Below are 20,755 nucleotides of genomic sequence, written 5' to 3'. Positions count from 1 at the left end.
GAGGTTCTCAGTAAAGCTCCATCACTCCAACTCATCTCAAAGGTGCTTAATGGAGGTTCATCACTCCAACTAATCCAAAGGTTCTCAATAGAGGTTAATTACTCCAACTCATCCCAAAGGTTCTCAGTAGAGGTTCATCACTCCAACTCATCCCGAAGGTTCTCAGTAGAGGTTCATCACTCCAACTCATCCCGAAGGTTCTCAGTAGAGGTTCATCACTCCAACTCATCCCGAAGGTTCTCAGTAGAGGTTCATCACTCCAACTCATCCTGAAGGTGTTCAGTAGAGGTTTATCACTCCAATGTGTCTGGCCTATCTCTCTCTCTCTCTCTCTCTCTCTCTCTCGCTCTCTCTCTCTCACTTCTGGCTGGACTGATTCATCGTCCCAGTTCATGACTGTCCTCTGCTGAGCCACACTCATTTACAGCCTGGCACACTAACAGACTGGCACACTAACAGACTGGCACACTAACAGCCTGGCATTTCCCCAGACAGCCTTACACAACTCGGCTCTCCTCACCCCTCCAGGCCTGAAAGAACCCAGACCGACCCTCTATCCACACCAAAACTCCACTTCGGATCACCCCACTCTCTCCTGTATTCAGGTGCCTCTTCGCACTTTTAACTCCTCCAACTGCAGCTTACACTGAGTGGCCAGTTGCAGACCTGATATTATTTGGGTGGTGGAACATTCTCAGCACAGCAACGCTGTCGTTTCACCTTTTTACTTTTGCTAAATAAGCAGAATGGAAATATAGATATAGATGAAAAATAGATGTTTCTATTTCAGCATTTCAAGCATTCTCTGGACAAAATGATAAGTAATATGCTGTAATTGTTTATTCACATCCATTTTTTGTCCAGTTTCTGCCTTAAGATTCACCCTCCACTTCTGAAATAAGTTGAATTTTGGATATTAATTTTATTAGAACTTAATTCTTGATGTTCCACAGCTTTCTCACAGCTCTGTTTAACAGTTTTGGCTCATTTTCTAAATTTTAGTCAGTGACCTAATGACTGACTGACAGCTGTGAAGTTGTTCATGACGATCGGATTAGAATCATTTCTAATCTATATATACAGACATTCAGACTGTCTGATTAAAATGATTCATTAAATCATCATATTTCAGCATCACTGTAGTATCTAACAGGGGTTTCCAGGTATTACATAACATTGTCCGACCATCCGAGAGTAATCTGAGCACAGAGGGGTCTTTGTGTCCCCTCAGAGCCCGCCGAGCCGGGGGGCCCACTTTTGTTCTTTTGTACTCTGCGCTGTCTGGGAGCCACACAATTAGTCAGTGTGGAGAACCGTGAGGGATCATGAGACGCCTGAGATCCAGGCCAAGTCTGTTCATTTAACCCACAACATCATCCATGCTCTTAAAATGGTTCTTCAAGGGTTCTTTAGTAAAGGGAATGGTTCTATTTCAACCAAGTTCTATATAAAACAATTTCATGCTTCTCACTTGATGAAATGGTTCATCAGATTGATGGAGAACGTGTTCTATATAGAACCTTTTTGACAATGATTCTTTGTAGCATCAACACTATAAGAACTTTGTATCATTAACACTAAAAGAACCAATTGCATGCTTAAATGGTTCTATGCACAATGAAATCGTTCTTCAGATTGTTGGTGAATGTGTTGTATATGGTTCTCTATAGCACCAAAAAGTTCTGCAATTGTTATGATGTCAAGCTTGTAACACTAACAGAACCGGTGCTATAGAGAACCATTTTGAAAAATGTTCTGTATAGAACCATATACAACACATTCATTATCAAAATCAGACTGAGCCATAAAACTGCCGCAATATCAAGTTCAGCTCAGTTCTGTCAGTTTTTTCCAGATCAGTATTAATGTTGTTTTGTTCCAGCCAGTCTGTAAAGCATCTTACAGCCCATTTAGTTTGGCGAATGGTGTTGGGTTCATTTCTGGCTGATTCCAGGTTGTTCAGCTGTTCTTCTGTCTCAGCTGCCGACTGAAAAGCTGCTCAGTGGTGATGACAGTTTGGGAATTTAGTGTCGTCTCATCTTCAGAGATGATCGGCTGTCGGTCAAATGTGATCTTAAAAGTGTCCGTTTTCTGTTTGTGGCAAAGTAAGAAGTAAAAATGTTCGAATGTCTTGAGCGTCTCCTACAGCTGTCAAAGTTGTTGCTTAGCAACGGCGTCTCAGCGGAGTGATACAGTGTTTGTGAAAAAGCCGTGATGTTATGGCGAAATAACAGCACAGTTAGAACGCTTCTCAACCAATCAGCTTGCATGGCCGGAACTGACTGTTGTATAATAGAGATTATTTCACACGATTTGAGGCCCCTGTTATAATTTAGGCGTACAGTTAGCATCATGCTAATTAGTGAGTGTAAGCTTTCGGTATTTGTCTTGACTGATAGATTCCATTTGGTGTTCTGGTAAATGTGATGTTTTGACCAAATATCCCTTAAGAACTCCTGACTTTGAGTCAGCGCACCTCGCTAGTGTAAAGGTGACCTCTGAGCGTTAAGGAAGCAGCAGCTTTGTGAGTTATGCTGTTCTGTGGGTTCGAGCCAGCTGTCTTCGCTGAGGGTGAATAGTGATTGTGCATTAAGAGCGAGCTGTAATTAAATGAAGCCTCAGCCCAGACACAGCTCAGCTTTCTGTCTCCGGATAAGTCACCGCCTGATCTCTGAAGGTGGAACTTTATAACGTGATTATGACTGAAATAGATCGGCCACTCAGAGCGCAGATGATCTGATGCGCTTTGGGTTCATCACAACAGTTACAGCACAACATCAGACAGTTACTGATGCACTGATTTGAGTCTTTATAGTGATGTTTGAAGTCCACCTGCTTGTTTCTCCACTCACTGTCCACTTTATCAGCTCCACTGACCATATAGTTTCACTCTGTAGTTCTACAGTTACAGACTGTAGTCCATCTGTTTCTCTGATACTTTGTCACCCTGTTCTTCAGTGGTCAGGACCCCCAGGACCCATACAGAGCAGGTACTGTTTGGGTGGTGGATCATTCTCAGCACTGCAGTAACACTGACGTGGTGGTGGTGTGTTAGTGTGTGTTGCGCTGGTCTGAGTGGATCAGACACAGCAGTGCTGCTGGAGTTTTTAAATGCCTCATTGTCGCTGCTGGACTGAAAACCTAAAAAACCAAAACATGTTTTCACAATGGCAGTGTTTTGTATTCAGCCTGGAGCCATGAATGCTATGGGGTTATAAATATCAGCCTTCAAACAGTTTCTGAACAGAGTAGTAAAGATTATTGGAGCCATTTGAGTCTTGAAATGGGCGACTCTGAGCTATTTGTTCACTACTGCATGAAACAGTCCATTTAAATCAATGCAGTTACTTCAATTAGTACCAAAACACTACAAGGGGATGAGTATTTGATTCACGTTAACCTAGCAAATTAAGATTAGGCAGAGTTTAAAAGAGCACGGCCAGCTTAATTGAAACTATTCGTAGTGATTGGGCTGTTTGAGTTAACTTTACTTGTTTTTAAGTATTCTAAGTTTTTAAGCTTGAACCTACGACTGAGCATCAGAAATTAAAGCAACACTATGTAGGATTTGGGGATTTGGAAATATGTAACTGCACGCAATGTGTAATGTCAGTTGTGAGTGCATTTAAGAGGAATCCAAAGAGAACTCAGTCTAAACTCAGTGAAGCGTCTTCTGAGGATGTGAGTGAATTATCTACTATTGTCTTCACATCTTCATCAGTATGATGTTGATTCTGAGATCATTTGAGGCCGAAACCTTCTTTTTGAGTCTGTGTGTGACGTTAATGCATAAAGACGTACGACGTGGTGTGAAAAACTCGACGTCTCTGATTTTTAAATGGTTATTTCGGGCTTTAGAGGGCGACTCACAGCAGCGCACGCTCACCACATTGTTGCTATCCAATAAAAACATGTATCTTCATTTTTTCGATTTTTACTTTTCTGCATTATTCCAGCTCAGCGGTTTTCCTTTACATTCTGTGAAAATTTCATGATGATTGGACCAATAGAAATGCTCCAAAATTGCTAAGTTCTTGTTAAGAACGTTTTTGCCCTCTCCTGTAAAGTTACTATGTTGGAGATACTTGTTTTTCTGTGGACAGCGACGATATTTTAGTTATTTTTTCCTCCTTTTAGTTATTTTTTTCTCCTTTTAGTTATTTTTTTCTGCTTTCTCCGTTTGCATGATTTTTGTTTAAGGAAAGTCAGCTCATTTAAGTTTACAGCATATTTGTACTGCAAAAATTTGTATCTTGTCAAGTGAAATGATCTTAAATCTAGTCGATATATCTAATATTTCCTATTTTGAGATGGTTGTGCACTCATTACAAGATTATCTATAACTTTTATAACTTTTTTTTTTGTTTTCACTGGTTTCATGCTCATTTCTTACAACACGCTAAATTACCTACCAATATAGTGAGATCATTTTACTTAATAAAATGACTGGAAACAAGTGAAAAATTTCAAGTAATGAGGTAAATAATCTTAAATTAATCTTACAACAATCTCAGCGGGAGAAACCTTAGATTTATTGATTATATTTAAGATCATTTTACTTGACAAGACACCATTTTGCAGTGTGAGATTACTCGACGCAGGTTGCTAACTGGTGAAGTATAAGCTTTTTGTTTCTCGTTAGCATCATTAGCCTCGTAGGAAACTCAGTGAACTAAAACTAAGCTGATCAGTTATATCTGGGTTAAGGAGGGGATCATGTCTGGTTCTCTTTCCACCAGCTTCTAAACCGTTGTACTGTTTTGAGATTTGTGTGCAGTTGTCGTGGAAAATTGTTCACTTTCCTGATTAACGAGTGTGATTTGTTTATATATTGTAAGAAGCCAGTTTTACTGCATGAAGTCAGTCTTTTCTCTCCCTCTCAGTTACTTACAGCTTGTTTCCTGTATTGTGGCCACTGCCAGATGGCTCTCGCTGATCTAATTGGTTTGACAGGCCGTGCTGCGAGAGACAGTTTTAACCGAAAGATAATTTGTTTGTCTGGGCTGGTGTTGACAAGCGTCATCACAGGTTCTGATGTAAACCTCGAAAATAAGCACGAGTGAAACTGGAACAATCCAGGCTGAAGATTCCTCAGCAGAGTATAATAGTGTCAAAACACGCTCTACCAGATGACTTTTTATCAGATGTGTCACTGAAATATGATGTTAGTGATTCACTTCCACTAATGAAACCCAGACCAGGCATGTCTGGACCCTTCAGACTCACTTGTCGCATCCAAGAAGCTCCTAGTTTATCGGCCTTTAATTTGAAAGGAACAAAACCGGCATGGACACATTCTTGAGAGCCAGTAAGGAGCTGAAGGACCTGATGGAGCTGTCAGAGCAGCAGGAGTGGGAGTTAGCCTAGCTGGGGAGAACGAGACATCAGCTAATAGCGCTGCGCTAGTCACTGAAACATCATGCAAACAGCTCTGTTTGGATTCGGGAGGCTTCACATGATGTCTTTTGCAGGAGTGGAGAGCTTGCGTGCTGCTGGATCAATCAAGAAGTTCAACCTTCTTCTCCAAAGGCTAAAAAATAAGCACATCTGGCACATCTGTTTTACGCACAGTGCATGCCTGTTAGACATTAAGCAGTAATGCTGTCCCAGACGTATGAACAAATTCATAAATATCTATACAAGTAATGCAATATCTGACCGTCCAACCAGACTTATGAAATTTGAGTTTCTGAGACCCAGAAATCTTGGCAAGTCCAGCTGCTCCGGTCCAGCTGCCCTTTTTGATAAACATGAATACGCTTGAATAAAAACCAGAACATAGACCATCGAAGCTGCCTTAAAGGGCCCACATCATGGAAAACATGGGGAATTTTTAAATAAATAAAATTTTTATGTAGTAAAATAAACATTACCTAACTTTCAAAAATATATTGTTCGCTCTTGAGTCAATACAGTCCATATATGGAAGCTACATATCTGGCCTACAGCAGTTTAGCCCCGCCCACTCATGCTGAAGTCATAAGGAGTGTTTCAGCCCAGACTAATTTTTGAATAAGCCGCAGTACAGAGCAGTCAGAACAGAGCTCATTTACATATTGCTGTTTTCAGAAGAAAACCTCGTACCTCCAAAATGGTAACTTTTCAGGAGAAGGAAAAAACATACTTTACTTTAAATGTAAGTCAATGGAGCCAGACTTTTTTCTCATGCCATTTTGGGCCGTTTCTTTTGGTCCATTCATCATGAAATTTACAGACAATGTAAAGAGCAACAGGTTTTTTCAAATTATGTCAAAAACTGAAAAACGACAAAAATGGAGATACAAGGTTTTATTCCGACAGCAGCGATATATCAGTCTTAGGCCCAGTAACAACAGCCTGGGATAAAGAGGGGTTGAAAAATTGTTGTGTGAAAAATGTTCAAATAATTTCTTTGGAACATAAAACCACATAAACATGATTTGTAGAAAAATAAATACAAGAAAAATGCAGCATGGGTAATGCAATAGGTCACAAAATAAGCACACAGTCATCCCTGCATGGACCCTCAACCTGGTCTGGGCTCTTTTTTTCAACTGGGCCAGTTAGCAATTAGCATGGTGCTAACTGTGTGCCTAAATCATCAGTGTTGAGTAGCTACATAATCTCAAATAAACCCGCTTGACACTGTATAACATACTGTTATCTATGCACTATAGTGTGTTAGCATAGCTAAAAAGAGTAGTAGCAGCTGTCTAAACCTGAATTTTCCTTTTGTCCACTGCGTTTGTGCTAAACAGCCACCTACACTCTGTCAATTTAGGGCAGGTTGAAGCCCAGTTGGGTAAGGATGGCGTCCGTCTCCTCAGCAGATCACAGTCTGGCTCCCCATGGGGAACCCTGCTGCCGCTAGCCACCGATCCCTAATCCCTAATCCCAACTCCTCGCCGGCTGAGTACATTAGTAAAATTATTACACTTAATCCAAGGCTTTCCAAAGAAGCTTTGGAAAGAAACCTGAGACTTACTCAGTTGGAAGTAATTGAAATACTTCATCTAGGAGTGCTAATGTGGCTAACAGCGAAGGGAGAAACATTGGCAGCGTTGCTAATGAGGTAGCATGGTTGCTGTTAGAACATTTAAGAAACTTTGAATTCATAAAATCTGTTTGACTGAAGTTTTTTTCTGTTCTCTGTAACTGACCATTCGCAAAATTCTGACCCACATCCATTTATTACTGTTTATAGCTTTCAGCTCGGGACGACTGTTAGCATAGCAGACGACCCAACAGACTGAAAGGTTAATGAGCACAGAGGACAATCCCTGATAGCAAGAGAATAGTGGACCACTGTCGGCCCACTGATGGCAGAGCTGGTGGTCCACTGGCGTTTTGCTCAGTGTTTTCTGGGCGGCCCACTGGTGGTATTAGACAAAATCCTACTTATCATCGCTCATTTTCCATTTACAGTCCAATTTATTTATTTTTCCTTTCTTCATTTCTTTAGTTATACTTTGTAAATTAGATTAGTAAATTAATTTAATCCAGCTCAGCATCAGCAACAAGATTTACTATAAAATTACTTTAGATCAGGTCTAGTCATTATTTCTTTCTCTCAGTTGTTTGTAATATTTGTCTAAGTTTATTTTCCAAAATAAAAGTCTCTGTGCATTTAAAATCTGTTTGAGGAGATTAAAAACTAGTTGAGCTTGTATGCAGGACAGTAATCTGGGTGGTCCAAGGGTGGACCAGCAGTGGCAAACAGTCAGTGGGGTGCCGACCTTATTAAGCTAGCGGGCCGATATATGCTGCTATCTGGGATGTAGAAGCACACGGATGAGTACGTGTGAAAAGAGACATAAGTGTTGACAAAAATATGAAAGTTGGCCAAATGGATTCTGGACAACACAGTTACATGAATCAGACCAGGAAATTTGTGTAGCTGCTGGACAATAAAGTTCAATAAGTTTAAGTTTGTCTAGTTTTTAGTGATGGACGGTGCCCCTTCGGATGAGCCAGTGCTAGCTAACTCTGGAGCTAAGAGCTAGTACATATACTGAAGAGCACTCGTCATCTTTTACATGAGAACTTTTTGCAAACTTTAATGAAACAATATAAATGATGGCAAATGTAAAAAGTGCATTAATTTTTATCTTGTAATTGCAAATACAAGCACTGTACAGTCTTAATTAATCAGACTGTTTTTTTTTGCAAGATAAGAAAAGCTAAATTAGTTAGCTGAACGGTCTTGACATTGTTATATGACTTAGCTTACCTTAAAGCCAGCATAATTCTGCCTGTTGATAGTTTCGACATTAAGCTGTGCCATTGAAAACTACTAACTTTGACTTGCTCCCTCTCTTTACAGCTAACTCAGTGATGGGAAACGGGACTGAGCCAGCCAGTGCAAGTGCAACGAATAGGACCTCCCTGCCAGCAGAGGTTGAAGAGGCGAAGCTGAACGAAATGACCGAAGCTTTCAAATCGGTCGGCGACATGTTCCTCCACCTCCGAGCTGGACGTAAGCCTAGAGATGGAGGTGAGCAGGGCAGTGGTGAGCCATTAGAGGAACTTCCGGTGGTCACTTCCGCACCTGAAGAGACCACTGCAGAAACTGTAGACGTGGGAAGTCCAAAAATAAGCCAAGATTCAGCGGAAACTGACCATCTGCTGCCTCATGACAACTTCATGGAAGAGGAGGAACTGAGGCCGCATGTTTTCACAGAGTCATCTTGGCATGTTCCGAAAGTAACCATGGAGACCACTGTGGTAGACCTGGACCGCCAGGAGTCCCCGACCACCCAATCCCCCGCTGTTCCCCCTTCCCAACCCGTGACCGTGAAATTTGACATCGGCTCCCGCAAGGAGCTTTTCTCACCTTCCCCGTCTGCCCATGAGTTTCAAGGTCGTGACCCTACTGCCTGGGCCATGCCAGGAAACTACGACTACCTCACTCCGTACGACGATACCGTGTCTCCCCCCTCGGACGAGTACAGCACCACTGCTGAGACGTATGAAGATGAACTGACCACCACGCCTCCACCCAGACCCTTCCGACCTCGCTTCCCCAGCCCCTTCAACCCCGCCAAGGAAGAAGGCCCTCGTGTAGGAATCTCCAGCAACGGCGCTGACTGTCGGCTCGGCTACGTTCGCATTAACGGCACTTGCAGGTCGCAGTGCGACACGCTGCCCAGCTACTGCTTCAATGGAGGCCAATGCTATGTGCTGGATGGCATCGGAGTCTTCTGCAGGTAAGGCCAAGTGCACACTAGGGCTGCAACCTATGGCTATTTGTATAATCGACTCTTGGCTCAGCCCGAGACAAGATTTTGCACTTGGAAATGTTTATGAAATCTTTATGAAATCAGAGCAAAATCAGATCTTACTGTGTGGGGCTCCATTAGTACCATTCTAATGAATCATTTATTATCAAATGTACACAGTTTTCCACTTAACCCCAGTTGTAGTCAGTCGGCCGAAACATGTTTGGAGTCCAAATTTTGCTTCTTTAGTTTAGAACTGGAGAGGCTAACGTTGCTAACAAACACTAGAAGTCAATAGTCACCGAAATCTTTTCTGTAAACACAACTCGCTCAGACACACTCCAGGTCTTAAAGTGGTGCTAACTTGTCGATGTGGTTTTGAGCTATAAAAATGGGTAAAACTTCACTGTCTAGCTGGACGCTGCAGGCAGCAACTTAGAAAACAGGTGCTGATGAACCTTAAAGAAGACCTGAATGTGGGTTGAGAGAAGTTTTGGTTATATTTTTAAAATATTTTTCTTGAAATTCTCTTTATAATGCTAACTTCACATTAAAAAGACCTGAGCCTAATGATAAAAGCCAAGGCCTAAGTACACCCCTGCTGTCGACTGTTATTTGGGTCATTCTCCATTTGGAGTGGGAATTCAGGTGGATATATTTTTAAAAATCTCTTTCTTTTATCCCAAAACTAAATAATCTTAATCTCTTATTATCATATATGTAAAAAGCTTAATTCCAAACATATTTTACAGTCACTGGTGTTGTATGAATATGGTGTAACACCAGTGACGGTGACTCCAGTTTATTCTGGTTAAAACTGAGGATTCTGTAAATGGGCTGACTCGTTGGCTGATCAGGTGACTTTGTGCAATTATTTAAAATCTGTAATAAATTTTATATATTTGGCATTATTGTGACAAAATTTTAATTACCCAGCCATTAAAGCACAAAACACCGGTGACACACAGAAGTTATGAGCTGCCTGATAAACAAAATTATGAATAAATTAATGAAATATAGTGAGCGAGTGTGACTCGCCTTTTCATGCCTTGAGATGCTTCCTCTCTGATGAGCCTCGACCCAAAGAAGCAGTTTAATAGAGCTGAAAATACTGAGTTAAAATGTAAAATAAGAGTCCTGTTAACACCAGTGACCAAAATCTCTGTGACAAATGAATTTTTAAAATAAAATACATATTTTTTAAATGTAGTATAATGTTAATGATATAAAATGTAAACATGAATCTGTTTTATACAAATTCTTAAGTTAAACCTCTTAAAAATATTGTTTTATATTAAAAATGGTTAAAAATTTGTTTTGTGATGAGCTGTTTTACAGATGCATAGCGACTATGAAACAGAATAAAAAAAAAGAAATATCTGAGAATCATAAGGGAAAAATTATATTTAATCTTAGGTCAACTGTGTAAATGTACATACAGACTTTTGGAGCTATGGCTGATATTTTAAGTATCTTCTTAAGCCCTGAAACCTTTGTGACATGGTTTCCCACTCCGAATGGAGAATGACCCATTTGGTTAATCAGGGCTAATTAACCATTAACCATTACGGTTTCCTTTCTCTCAGCAGCACCATCAATCAATCATTCACAGTTCAGTCTGTGCAACAAAACAATCTCACAAATCTCCAAACTCACACTTAACAAGTGATCGTGATGAGCATGAGCACTGATTGATCTGCAGAGGGATTTGTCACAGATCAAAAAATTGTCCAAAATTGAAAAGTTGGGCTAAAACAATTGAGTGAGCTCTAGAGTTGGGCAGTATCTATTTGTTTTATATTAAAGTGCCTCTAAATATTATGGTATTACTGGCACTTATGTCACTCACATCATAAGTGACGTAAGTGGCATCTCATCCTGCATTATTTTGAAATAGTAAATAAATGAGTTGATAGTTTTTCATATATTTAACCACTGATACATGTTAAACAGTGCTGCTAACTCTGAGAGAGGAGCTGCATTAGCTTAGCTACCATGATAACAGCTCTACTGACCACAAAACATGTTGGATTCTGGCTAAAGCACAAGTTTAGACAATAATGATTCAAATCTGAGGGAGTGAAGTCGAGCAGCAGGTGCTGAAGGGGCAGAAAGGCCTGTAATTAACGTGATGTTAGCTTAGCAAGCAGCTACAGACCCAAATCGTGCCACACGCCGCAGTACAGGCTTGTTTCTAACTAACTGGCTCTGCTGAAGCAAGTGTAGATGACAAAAGCTAATGTCTGAGAGAGCAGAAGTCGAGTGACTGCCAGGCAGAAGAAATAAATCTGTTCTGTGGTGTTTGGGACTGTAGCTAAGCTAAAGATAGCATAGTTAGCAGGCCAAATGTGCCACACACACACCACAGAACGGGCTCTGTTCCAGCTAACCAAAGCTAAAACAAGGAAAGTGTTTATTTAGTCGTTCAGATGTGGAATAGAAACTCGATATCATTTTTAAATGCTGTAAAAATGATTATAGGTGGCTTAGAAAAGCCCACATGCACTGGGAAACACCAAGAGGGAACCCCCCACTTCCCCAGCTAGGACCGAAAGAGTTGAGAAGATAGATGCTGGTGTGTGTCAGCAGAGCTAGAACACGTCGTTTTGGAGAGAGAAAGAGATGTTTTTCATGCTGCGTGTGGTCACGAGTGGGAGACTGTGGTCTTTGCACGCGGGCAGACCGCCGTCGTCACGGACAGAATAGAGAGCCACATGTTTTCCTGGATGCTTTATGGAGAAACTTTATTAGGAAACGTTCCCTCGCTGCCAGAGAGGGGTTGAGTTCTGCTGTTTGGCCTGAAGCAAGTGACCCACACGCACGCAGGGCTGTTTTGTTTACATAGTTCCAGCAAAACATGAACACAGCCTGTCTGTTTCCAAGAGAAAAGTAATAAAAAGGAACAAGCGAGCCGATACGGTTGAGTTACAGTAATAATAATGACAATAACGGCTCGTCTATAGACTGTTGATGAGGAAAGGAGCTCTCCGTCATATGACATGGGGCTCAAACAATTACTGCTGTAAAGAGGTCGGGTGAGGATAAACCCCTAAAACTGGGCTAAGAGCTATGAATTTCAGCACGTCAGGGTGAGGATTAGGTGAAATTAGGGGAGGGAAGGGGGAGAACGTGTCCTCCAGCTGTACCCTGGAGTTCATGTTGCACGTGTTAAAACTGTCAAACTGGATTTCTGGAGAGGGGAGAATCTGCAACTCTCATACTTCTGAAAGTATGCAGTCAGATTCACGCCGGATTTCCAGCTTGGAGAACTTTTCTGTTTTATGTCAACAGTCTAGGTCTTTGCTGTCACAGGTAGAAGACCACTGAGCATCTTCTAGCTGGTTAGAGGACAGATGTAAACAGTCTGTAAATAAGGGGGAATTTATTGTGATCATAAAAGCCCTTTTCTTTCATTTGTTAACAAATTCAGTCTCACTTGGATAGTGCACTATAGTCCCCTATAGATTCTCTACAGATGTTCAAATGGTTAACAAACTCTCTGTTTAAACTCAGCTGATTCTAAACAGTGGTGGGGTTGGGGGTAGGATTTGGACCAGGGTTAAGGCTAGGACCAGGGTGAGGGTTGGGTTTAGGTTTTGGGTTGAGGTTAAGGTTAGGGTCAGAGCCAGATTTAGAGTTAAAGAAAATTATGGACAATCTACAAAGCAATTTTAGTTCATTTTTGTTCAGTACAGTCATCATCCTTGTTGTATTTAAACTCACCAGAAAGTTATCCTAACCCCACTCTCTCACTCAATTAAATTCATTTCTTATTTTGCTTTTAAGATGATATACTTGAAGTATTTTAGTAACAAAATGTAATGAAATGTTATAAAACACATTTTCTCCCCTGCTCTTATTTAAACATTAGGTTTTGCTTCGAAACAAAGGGGTTAAAATCTTTAAACGCCCAACTGAAAACTGTCCAATCAGTACTGTTTTCATAATCGATCTTGTGTGACTATAAGAACTGCCCAGAGATGAAGCCAAGGCCACCGAATGGACAGACTTACATACAAAACCATTTCAAAAAATCTTAGGACAGTAACAAGATTTAAACAAAAACAGAAAGCAATGATGTGCAAATACTTTTTAACCTGTATACTAGAACAAGATATTTAATGTTTCAACTACTTAACTTATTCTATAGCTTATTCTAAATTTGATGTCTGCAACATGTTCCAAAAAAGTTGGGACAGGGGCATGTTTACCGCTGTGTTACATCATGTTTCCTCTAAACAACGTTGAGTAATTGTTTGGGAAATGAAGACACCAGTTGTAGTAGTTGTGAAAATGGATTTTTTCCCCATTCTTGCGTAAAAGAACACGTTAGCTGCTCATCGGTCCAGGGCCTCCGTTGTTGTATACTGCATTTTCATATCTCTGATAAAGACGTTGTCTAGAAGACAGCATAAGTCATTCCAAACTGCATATGTACTGCTCAGCAGTAATGGTGACTTCACTGGTGTTACCTCTCACACCATGACAGACTCTGGCTTTTGAACTTTACACTGGTAACAATCTGGATGGTCCTTTTCTTCTTAGGGCCCAGAGAACATGACGATTATGTCCATAAAGGTGGACTTGTCAGACCACTATACACGGCATCACTGAGCATCAGTCCATCTCAGATGAGCTTTAGCCCAGAGAAGTTGGCAGCGTTTCTGGACGTTGTTGATATATGACGTCCACTGTGCATAGCACAGTCCTAACTTGCTTTTGTAGATGCAGCGACAAACTGTATTTACTGGTAAGGGTTATCTCAAGTATTCCCAAGCCTATGTGGTGATATCCATCACAGAAACATGTTGTGATCTTCGAGGGCTCGAAAGTCACAGGCATTCAATATTGGTTTTCGACCTTTTGAATGTTGGACCATTCGCCCGCACAGTTTTGGCAAAGTGGTGAACCTAGACCCGTCCTTGCTCATAAATGACTGGGCCTTTCAATGCTCCTTTCATACTCAATCATGTCACCTGTTTACCTGTGGAAAGTTCTAAAACAGGTGTTACCTCCCAGGCTTAGCTTACCCCTGGAATGTTTTGTAGGCATCACATTTGGAATTAGCATGTATTTACCGAAATCAATAAAGTTCACATGGTAAAATATTAAAAAAACTCTGTTGAGTTTGTTATGACTTTGCTAATACTCAGTAAAAGCTAACAGCCACCAATAAACACTGCTAAATCATGCTAATATCTACTTGGTTAGCATTTCTGTCAAGCTATTTCCTTAACGTAGGCAGGTTGACTCATCTGCGGTGCTCAAAGACCTTCAGACGTTTTAGAGCAGGTAAACTGGATGGTACGCTGGGCCTCCAGGTCTGGGAACGGCTCCTAAATCTATGATCAGGGTCACGGTTTCGCCCCCTTACCCATCCTCTTCTCCACCCTGCAGCCTTTAATGAGATTCCTATAGAGATAAATCTGCCTCTCTCCCCCCTCAGCCTGACACGTGCGGTGATCCGGATGGTGACCCTGACCTCCTGATGGTGATATACGCGCTAAAGAGCTTCCGTTTGCTTACGCCGGCGATGATCCGTCTCTTGGATTGGAGACGGATTAGACTTTGTTTTGTTCTTTGTTTTGTTTTTCATTTTTGGGGTTTGGATAATATGCCAGTGCCCTAACCTATATACAGTGGAGAGCTTTTACCCTTTGAATCAAAATCCAGCCTTTCTGATTGGATCACAGTGATCCGTTTACTGTCCGATCAAGGCTCAGTCTACACCTTCCTGTCTCAGTGTCTGGATGTACACAAGGGCTCAGTCAGTGTATAGACTGGCTGACATTAAGGCCAACATTAATTATCTGTGTCTGTGAAAATTACGCTGCTATTAAAGTTACTTCAGAACTAAGTAATATTATATCAACACTCTTAAAAAAGAAGGTTCTTCAAGGGCTCTTTACTGAAATCAATGGTTCTATGTAGAACCACACTCCAAGAATTTGTGTGATTAATTAGTTCTTTGCATGGTTTAATGGTTCTTCAGATTGATGGAGAATGTGTTGTGCATGGTTCTATATAGAACCTTTGAGAAAAATTTTGTGATTTTCAAAAATGGTCCTATGAAGCACCAAAAAGGGTTCTGCTATTGTTATGATGCCAAGCTTGTAATGATACCGGAACCCTTTTTTGGTGCAATATAGAAGGGGATGGGCACATGCCACAGTTCTATATTGCACCAAAAAAGGGTTCCGCTATCGTTACAAGCTTGACATCATAACAATAGCAGAACCCTTTTTGGTGCTTCATAGGACCTTTTTTTAAAAAAAAATCAACTATTTAATCATGCAAATGGTTCTTTGAGTATTCATGGTTCTATACAGAATCATTTTCTTTACTAAAGTACCCTAGAAGAACCATCTTTATTAAGAGTGCTGGTGTGATGCAGATCCGAGGGGTGAGTTGAAGAATGGAATAAATTACTGTAATAAATAGGAAAAAAACATATAGAACCTTTGTGAAAAGGGTTCTTGTGGCATGTGCCCATACCCTGGCCCCGCCTTCCTGCTGGCTCTCACGGCTGTCATCAAAGATTATTCATGCAAATGATTCTTTGAGTGCTCATGGTTCTATATAGAGTCAATTTCTTTACTAATAAACTCTCAAAGAACCATGTTTCAAGAGGTTACAGAACCTTTCTGAAAACGGCTCTTCTGTTGTTACATGTGGGACATTGTAACTATAGCAGAGCTCTTTTTGGTGCTATAACCCTTTTAAGGTTCCAAATAGAAGCATAAACAACACATTCTCCAACAGAACCCTCAAAGACTACTCAAAGAACCACGCAAATTGAGTGTTCGTTCCTGCTGGTTTGTTCTTGCTGACTCTCGCGGCCGTCATCGGGGCCCAGGGGATGGGCGTATGCCACAGTTCTATATTGCACCAGAAAGGGTTCCACTATTGTTACAAGCTTGGCATCGTGACAATAGCAGAACCCTTTTTGGTGCTATGTAGGACCATTTTCAAAAATCAACCATTTAATCATGCAAATGGTTCTTCGCGTGCTCATGGTTATAACATCATTGTCTTTACTAAAGAACCCTGTTTTAGAACCGTCTGTTTTAGAATGTATGATCAGCGTCTAGCTCACATCAACTCATCCCAAAGGTACTGGATGGAGCTCCATCACTCCAGAGAACACAGTTCCACTGCTCCACAGCCCAATGCTGGGGGGGCTTTATACCCCTCTAGCCCACACTTGGCATGGTGACCATAGGCTCCGTTCTATTGGTCAGTGCTTTTCTATGGAGATTACATGCACTAACTGCACATGTAAACAAACTCAGCAGCCAGGCGGTGCAGTAGGTGGGGCTTGATTGGTTCCATACAGAGCTGTTCGGGCTTATTTTGTATCCAGATGTGGCTGTGGAGCTTGTGTGGACTCGCATGCAGCACTGGCCTTTCAAAGTGGGTCAGTTTGAGCTCGGCACAGCTGTGGTCAGGACAGGAGCTCATTCAGGAGTGGCTATTCTGGACAGAGTGGTCAGTTCAGCAGAGCAATTTGATTAGAATGTGAATGCAGAAAGTGTGTGTTTATAGTTATCTCTCTCCTTTATGTCCACTGATGTCCTGTTCCACTCTTAAAATAGAGGTTCCTGAATGGTTCTTGGCCCTCCTAGCCAGAACAGGTCTATATAGTGCCAGTGGAACCCTTTTTGGTGTGATATAGAACCATTTTCTTTGAAGGTTCTTCAGGTTTTCCATCATAGAGAAGAATTCAAATGGTTCTTTGTATTGTGATGAATCTATATATAACAAACGCATTTGTAAAGAACCCTAGAAGAACTACACTTTTTAAAGAGCGTATGGTTCCTTAATCGGTATAGCACCTTCAGATTGTGTGAACACTCACACATCGTATTTACACTTTACTAAGTGTTTTGTTTTAAAAGAACCACTTGTTGAAAAGTTTGGGGAACAAAAAGTGGTTCTTCTAAGGTGTCACTCTCAAGAACCCACCTCTAATTTTAAGAGTGTTCTTCAGTAGTTGTGCTAGTTTAGGTTCTTCTTTGTCAGAGGGAGAAAGGTAACGCTAATACCCTCAAATGCTGTAGAAATGAGTGCAGTTTCCTTTTGAGTCTGTTCTATTGACATGCAGATCAGTGGAAAACAAAACCGTCTGTCTGGGAACAACCAAAAGGGAAAAATGTGGAGTTTAATGAGAGAAAGAAGGAGAGTGAGTCACACTCAGCGCTGCCTGCCAGCATAGGAACACAACAGGCCAGCCAGAGCGTTTGTGTGCACTGGGGTACATTCTACAACATTCAGCCGATTACAAGTTCCAGCAGTTTCAGGGACGACAGTCACTGCATTGAAACTGCTGTAACTCGTACCTACACAGCTGTTCTCAGTCATAGAACCCTGTGTATTATACATCTGGCACTTAAACACAGTATCATATCAGCAGTAGAGAATACTGATACCATATGAGTGGCCAATATGACAATATTTTATCATTATCATGATCATTTTTGATATTGTGATATCCTTTTTTCTGAAACTGCACATTTCATTACAAAAAGAGCATAAGCCCTCTTTCATTAGATTCAGTGGTGGGCGATATCCTGATTCTTCCTTTATACAGGCTGAAATTCTTTTTAAGGTGTTCGTTTTGTCATTACGGTTATACCGGTATGCAAATTCATGCAGATAACATGACATACAAACAGGTCAGATCACCCTCACCTCTTGTGTAGTGGCTGCAGCCTGAGGTCAGTCAGTCCAGTTTATAATTAAAGGAGTGACATCAGACTGTAATGAGTTAATGAGCTAAGAGGGAAAGGAGAGTGGAAGGAAAAGCCAGTCTCTTGGGGTTAGCTGTTAGCCTTAGCATGGAGACTAGCCTGTGGTGCTCTTCGTTTGGCCAGCTGCCAAATATTTTAGAGTCATTTCAGTTCTTGTTAAAAGTGAAGGGACATCCAGAATATTTATGTCATTGTTAATCTACAAAACAGGTTTCCTTAAGCCTCCAAAATGGCTTTTTTTTTAAAATATACATAAATACACCAGACCATGATATGTACCAAACCCCTCAGTAATTGTGATCATACTGTGATGTAAATTTCCACCTACTACTAGTGCAGCGCAGTATGTGAAACGAAGAATAATCATTGTATTCATAGTCCTTTATAGCATAGTTAGTTTTTAAAAGTGACACTACAGGCGTATTTTGTCTGTTTCATAATATTGTGATATGAAAATTTCTTTAAGTATTGTTAGATCATATTTTTCCATATTGCCCATCCATGTGCGTCAGTAGGTGTAGCTTAACTAAAACAGCAGCACATCAATACCAGAGTAATTATTCTATATAGAACTTTTTTGAAAAGGGTTCCATACAGCTCCAAAAAGGGTTCTGTTATTGTTATGATGTCAAGCTTGTAGCAATAGAAGAACCCGTTGTGGTGCTATATAGAACCCTACACAACACATTCTCCATCAATCTGAGGAACCATTTCACCATGCAGAGAACACTTTTAAGCATGTGGATGGTTCTTTGAGTGTTCATGGTTCTATGTAGAACCCTTGTCTTTACTAAAGAACCCTTAAAGAACCATCTTTTTTAAGAGTGTAGAATGATATAAATATCAGGATTTATAGGCAGCTATCGAGTAGTTAGATTAGACAGAGTTAGTATCGGTATCAGCACTCAGTATCGGCAGATTCTTGACGATCGAGTATTGGAATGAAAAACAGTGGTATCGATTCATCTCTGTTCGGAATCAATGTTTACAGCAAAATAAAACCAGTCTGGTTTCAGATAAATGTGTAAAATTATTGTAATCTGCTCATCCTGAACAACTTTACAGCTTTCAGAAAAATGAAGCTGTAAAAAGAAAACATAGAAATGTTATATATATATATATATATATATATATATATATATATATATATATATACATATATATATATATATATATATATATATATTTATAATACTATATATATAGTATAGCGTGATGAATAGAGCTGTAGAACATCAAGAATGAGTTTCTAATAAAATTAACATCATAATTTATATGAACAGAATTTATATGAACATAATTGATTGCGTAAAACTAACATAATTTATCATATTTTAAAAGTGGAGATCATATCTCAAGCCTCATAACTTGACAAAAGCATTAATATAAACAAATAACCGTGTATTAAATTGTATTAAAATGTTTGTTTGAAAAATACCTGAAATAATATCATTTTGGTTGTACATAAGTATACAAAATAACAAAATAATACAGTTCCAATAGAAATTCTTCAATACTAGAGCTCACAGCTCTTATCTCACAACTAATTAATTCACTTACAATTGTTTCATCAACCCAGTGCATGAAAGATCCAATTTTGCCACAATTTGATTTGATTATTTTGCTGTGACTCAGAATTATTGTTAAAAAACACACTGAATATGCAAATGTAGCTGGAGGAGCTGCAAATATAGACAAAAACAATAAACCAAGCTTTTTACTTCCATTCTTACTTTTTATTCTTACATGTATTCTTACAAAATAGCCTAATAAATTATAAATTTATAAATATTATAGATAATTAATTTATTTCAAAGCTGAAGCAGTTAAAGCTGTTTTATGCCTCTACTATCAGGTAGACATGCATGTTGCAGGTTTAATTCAGGAGCCACTGTTACTACAGTGTCAAACACAGTCAGCCAGTGTAAGCGAGGCCTGATTGGTGCTTTTAGTGAACAGGCTTTAGCAGATCAGTGGATAGATTGATCGCTGCTGTGACAGACGCAGTGGGGTCCGATTAATGATGACCTTTAATCCTGCCTCAATCCGCTCCATATGGGGATCACCCTGCCCCAGCACAGGGGGGTCACTGCAGGACCTGATGGAGCTGTAAGAGCTGAATGAAGTGTGTACTGGAGTGGAACACTTTAATTTAATTGTTAAAGATGCAGCAGAATTAGTGTTTGCAGTTAACTGAGTGTGAATTTTAATGTTACACTGATAAAAAGGATCACTCTTATAACACTATACGAACATAGCTCTCAAAACAGGAGGTAATGGTTTTATAGATAGGAGATGGATTCAGTAAAGCAGTGAATGGGGCCGTAGAATGATGACTGGGACAGAGAGCTGATTGGAGCAGTGGAGTGATGACTGGGGCAGTAGAGTGGTGACTGGAGCAGTAGAGTGATGACTGGGGTAGTAGAGTGGTGACTGGAACAGTAGAGTGGTGACTGGGCAGTAGAGTGGTGACTGGGCAGTAGAGTGATGATTGGGGCAGTAGAGTGGTGACTGGACAGTAGAGTGGTGATTGGAGTAGTAGAGTGGTGATTGGAACAGTAGAGTGGTGACTGGGCAGTAGAGTGGTGACTGGGCAGTAGAGTGGTGATTGGAGCAGTAGAGTGGTGACTAGGGCAGTAGAGTGGTGATTGGGGCAGTAGAGTGGTGACTAGGGCAGTAGAGTGGTGACTAGGGCAGTAGAGTGGTGATTGGGGCAGTAGAGTGGTGACTGGGGCAGTAGGATGGTGAATGGGCAGTAGAATGGTGATTGGGGCAGTGAAGTGGTGACTGGGGCAGTAGGATGGTGAA

At 40.5% G+C, this 20,755-nt stretch overlaps 1 protein-coding gene across 8 annotated transcripts in view; it reads left to right on the top strand.

The window, feature by feature from the left end:
- The window catches only part of cspg5a (chondroitin sulfate proteoglycan 5a), a 63,515-nt gene that overhangs the window by 10,511 nt on the left and 32,249 nt on the right, over nt 1-20,755 (top strand). For all 8 annotated transcript variants that reach the window (XM_036558245.1, XM_036558243.1, XM_036558249.1 and 5 more), the window contains exon 2: nt 8,303-9,185. In XM_036558245.1, the coding sequence (XP_036414138.1) occupies nt 8,303-9,185 (883 nt within the window). The remainder of the gene's footprint in view (nt 1-8,302; nt 9,186-20,755) is intronic.

Source organism: Colossoma macropomum, unplaced genomic scaffold (assembly GCF_904425465.1).
Source record: "Colossoma macropomum unplaced genomic scaffold, Colossoma_macropomum, whole genome shotgun sequence".
Lineage (NCBI taxonomy): Eukaryota > Metazoa > Chordata > Actinopteri > Characiformes > Serrasalmidae > Colossoma > Colossoma macropomum.
Note: the sequence above shows the minus strand (reverse complement) of the source record. Positions and strands in the feature narration are given on the sequence as shown.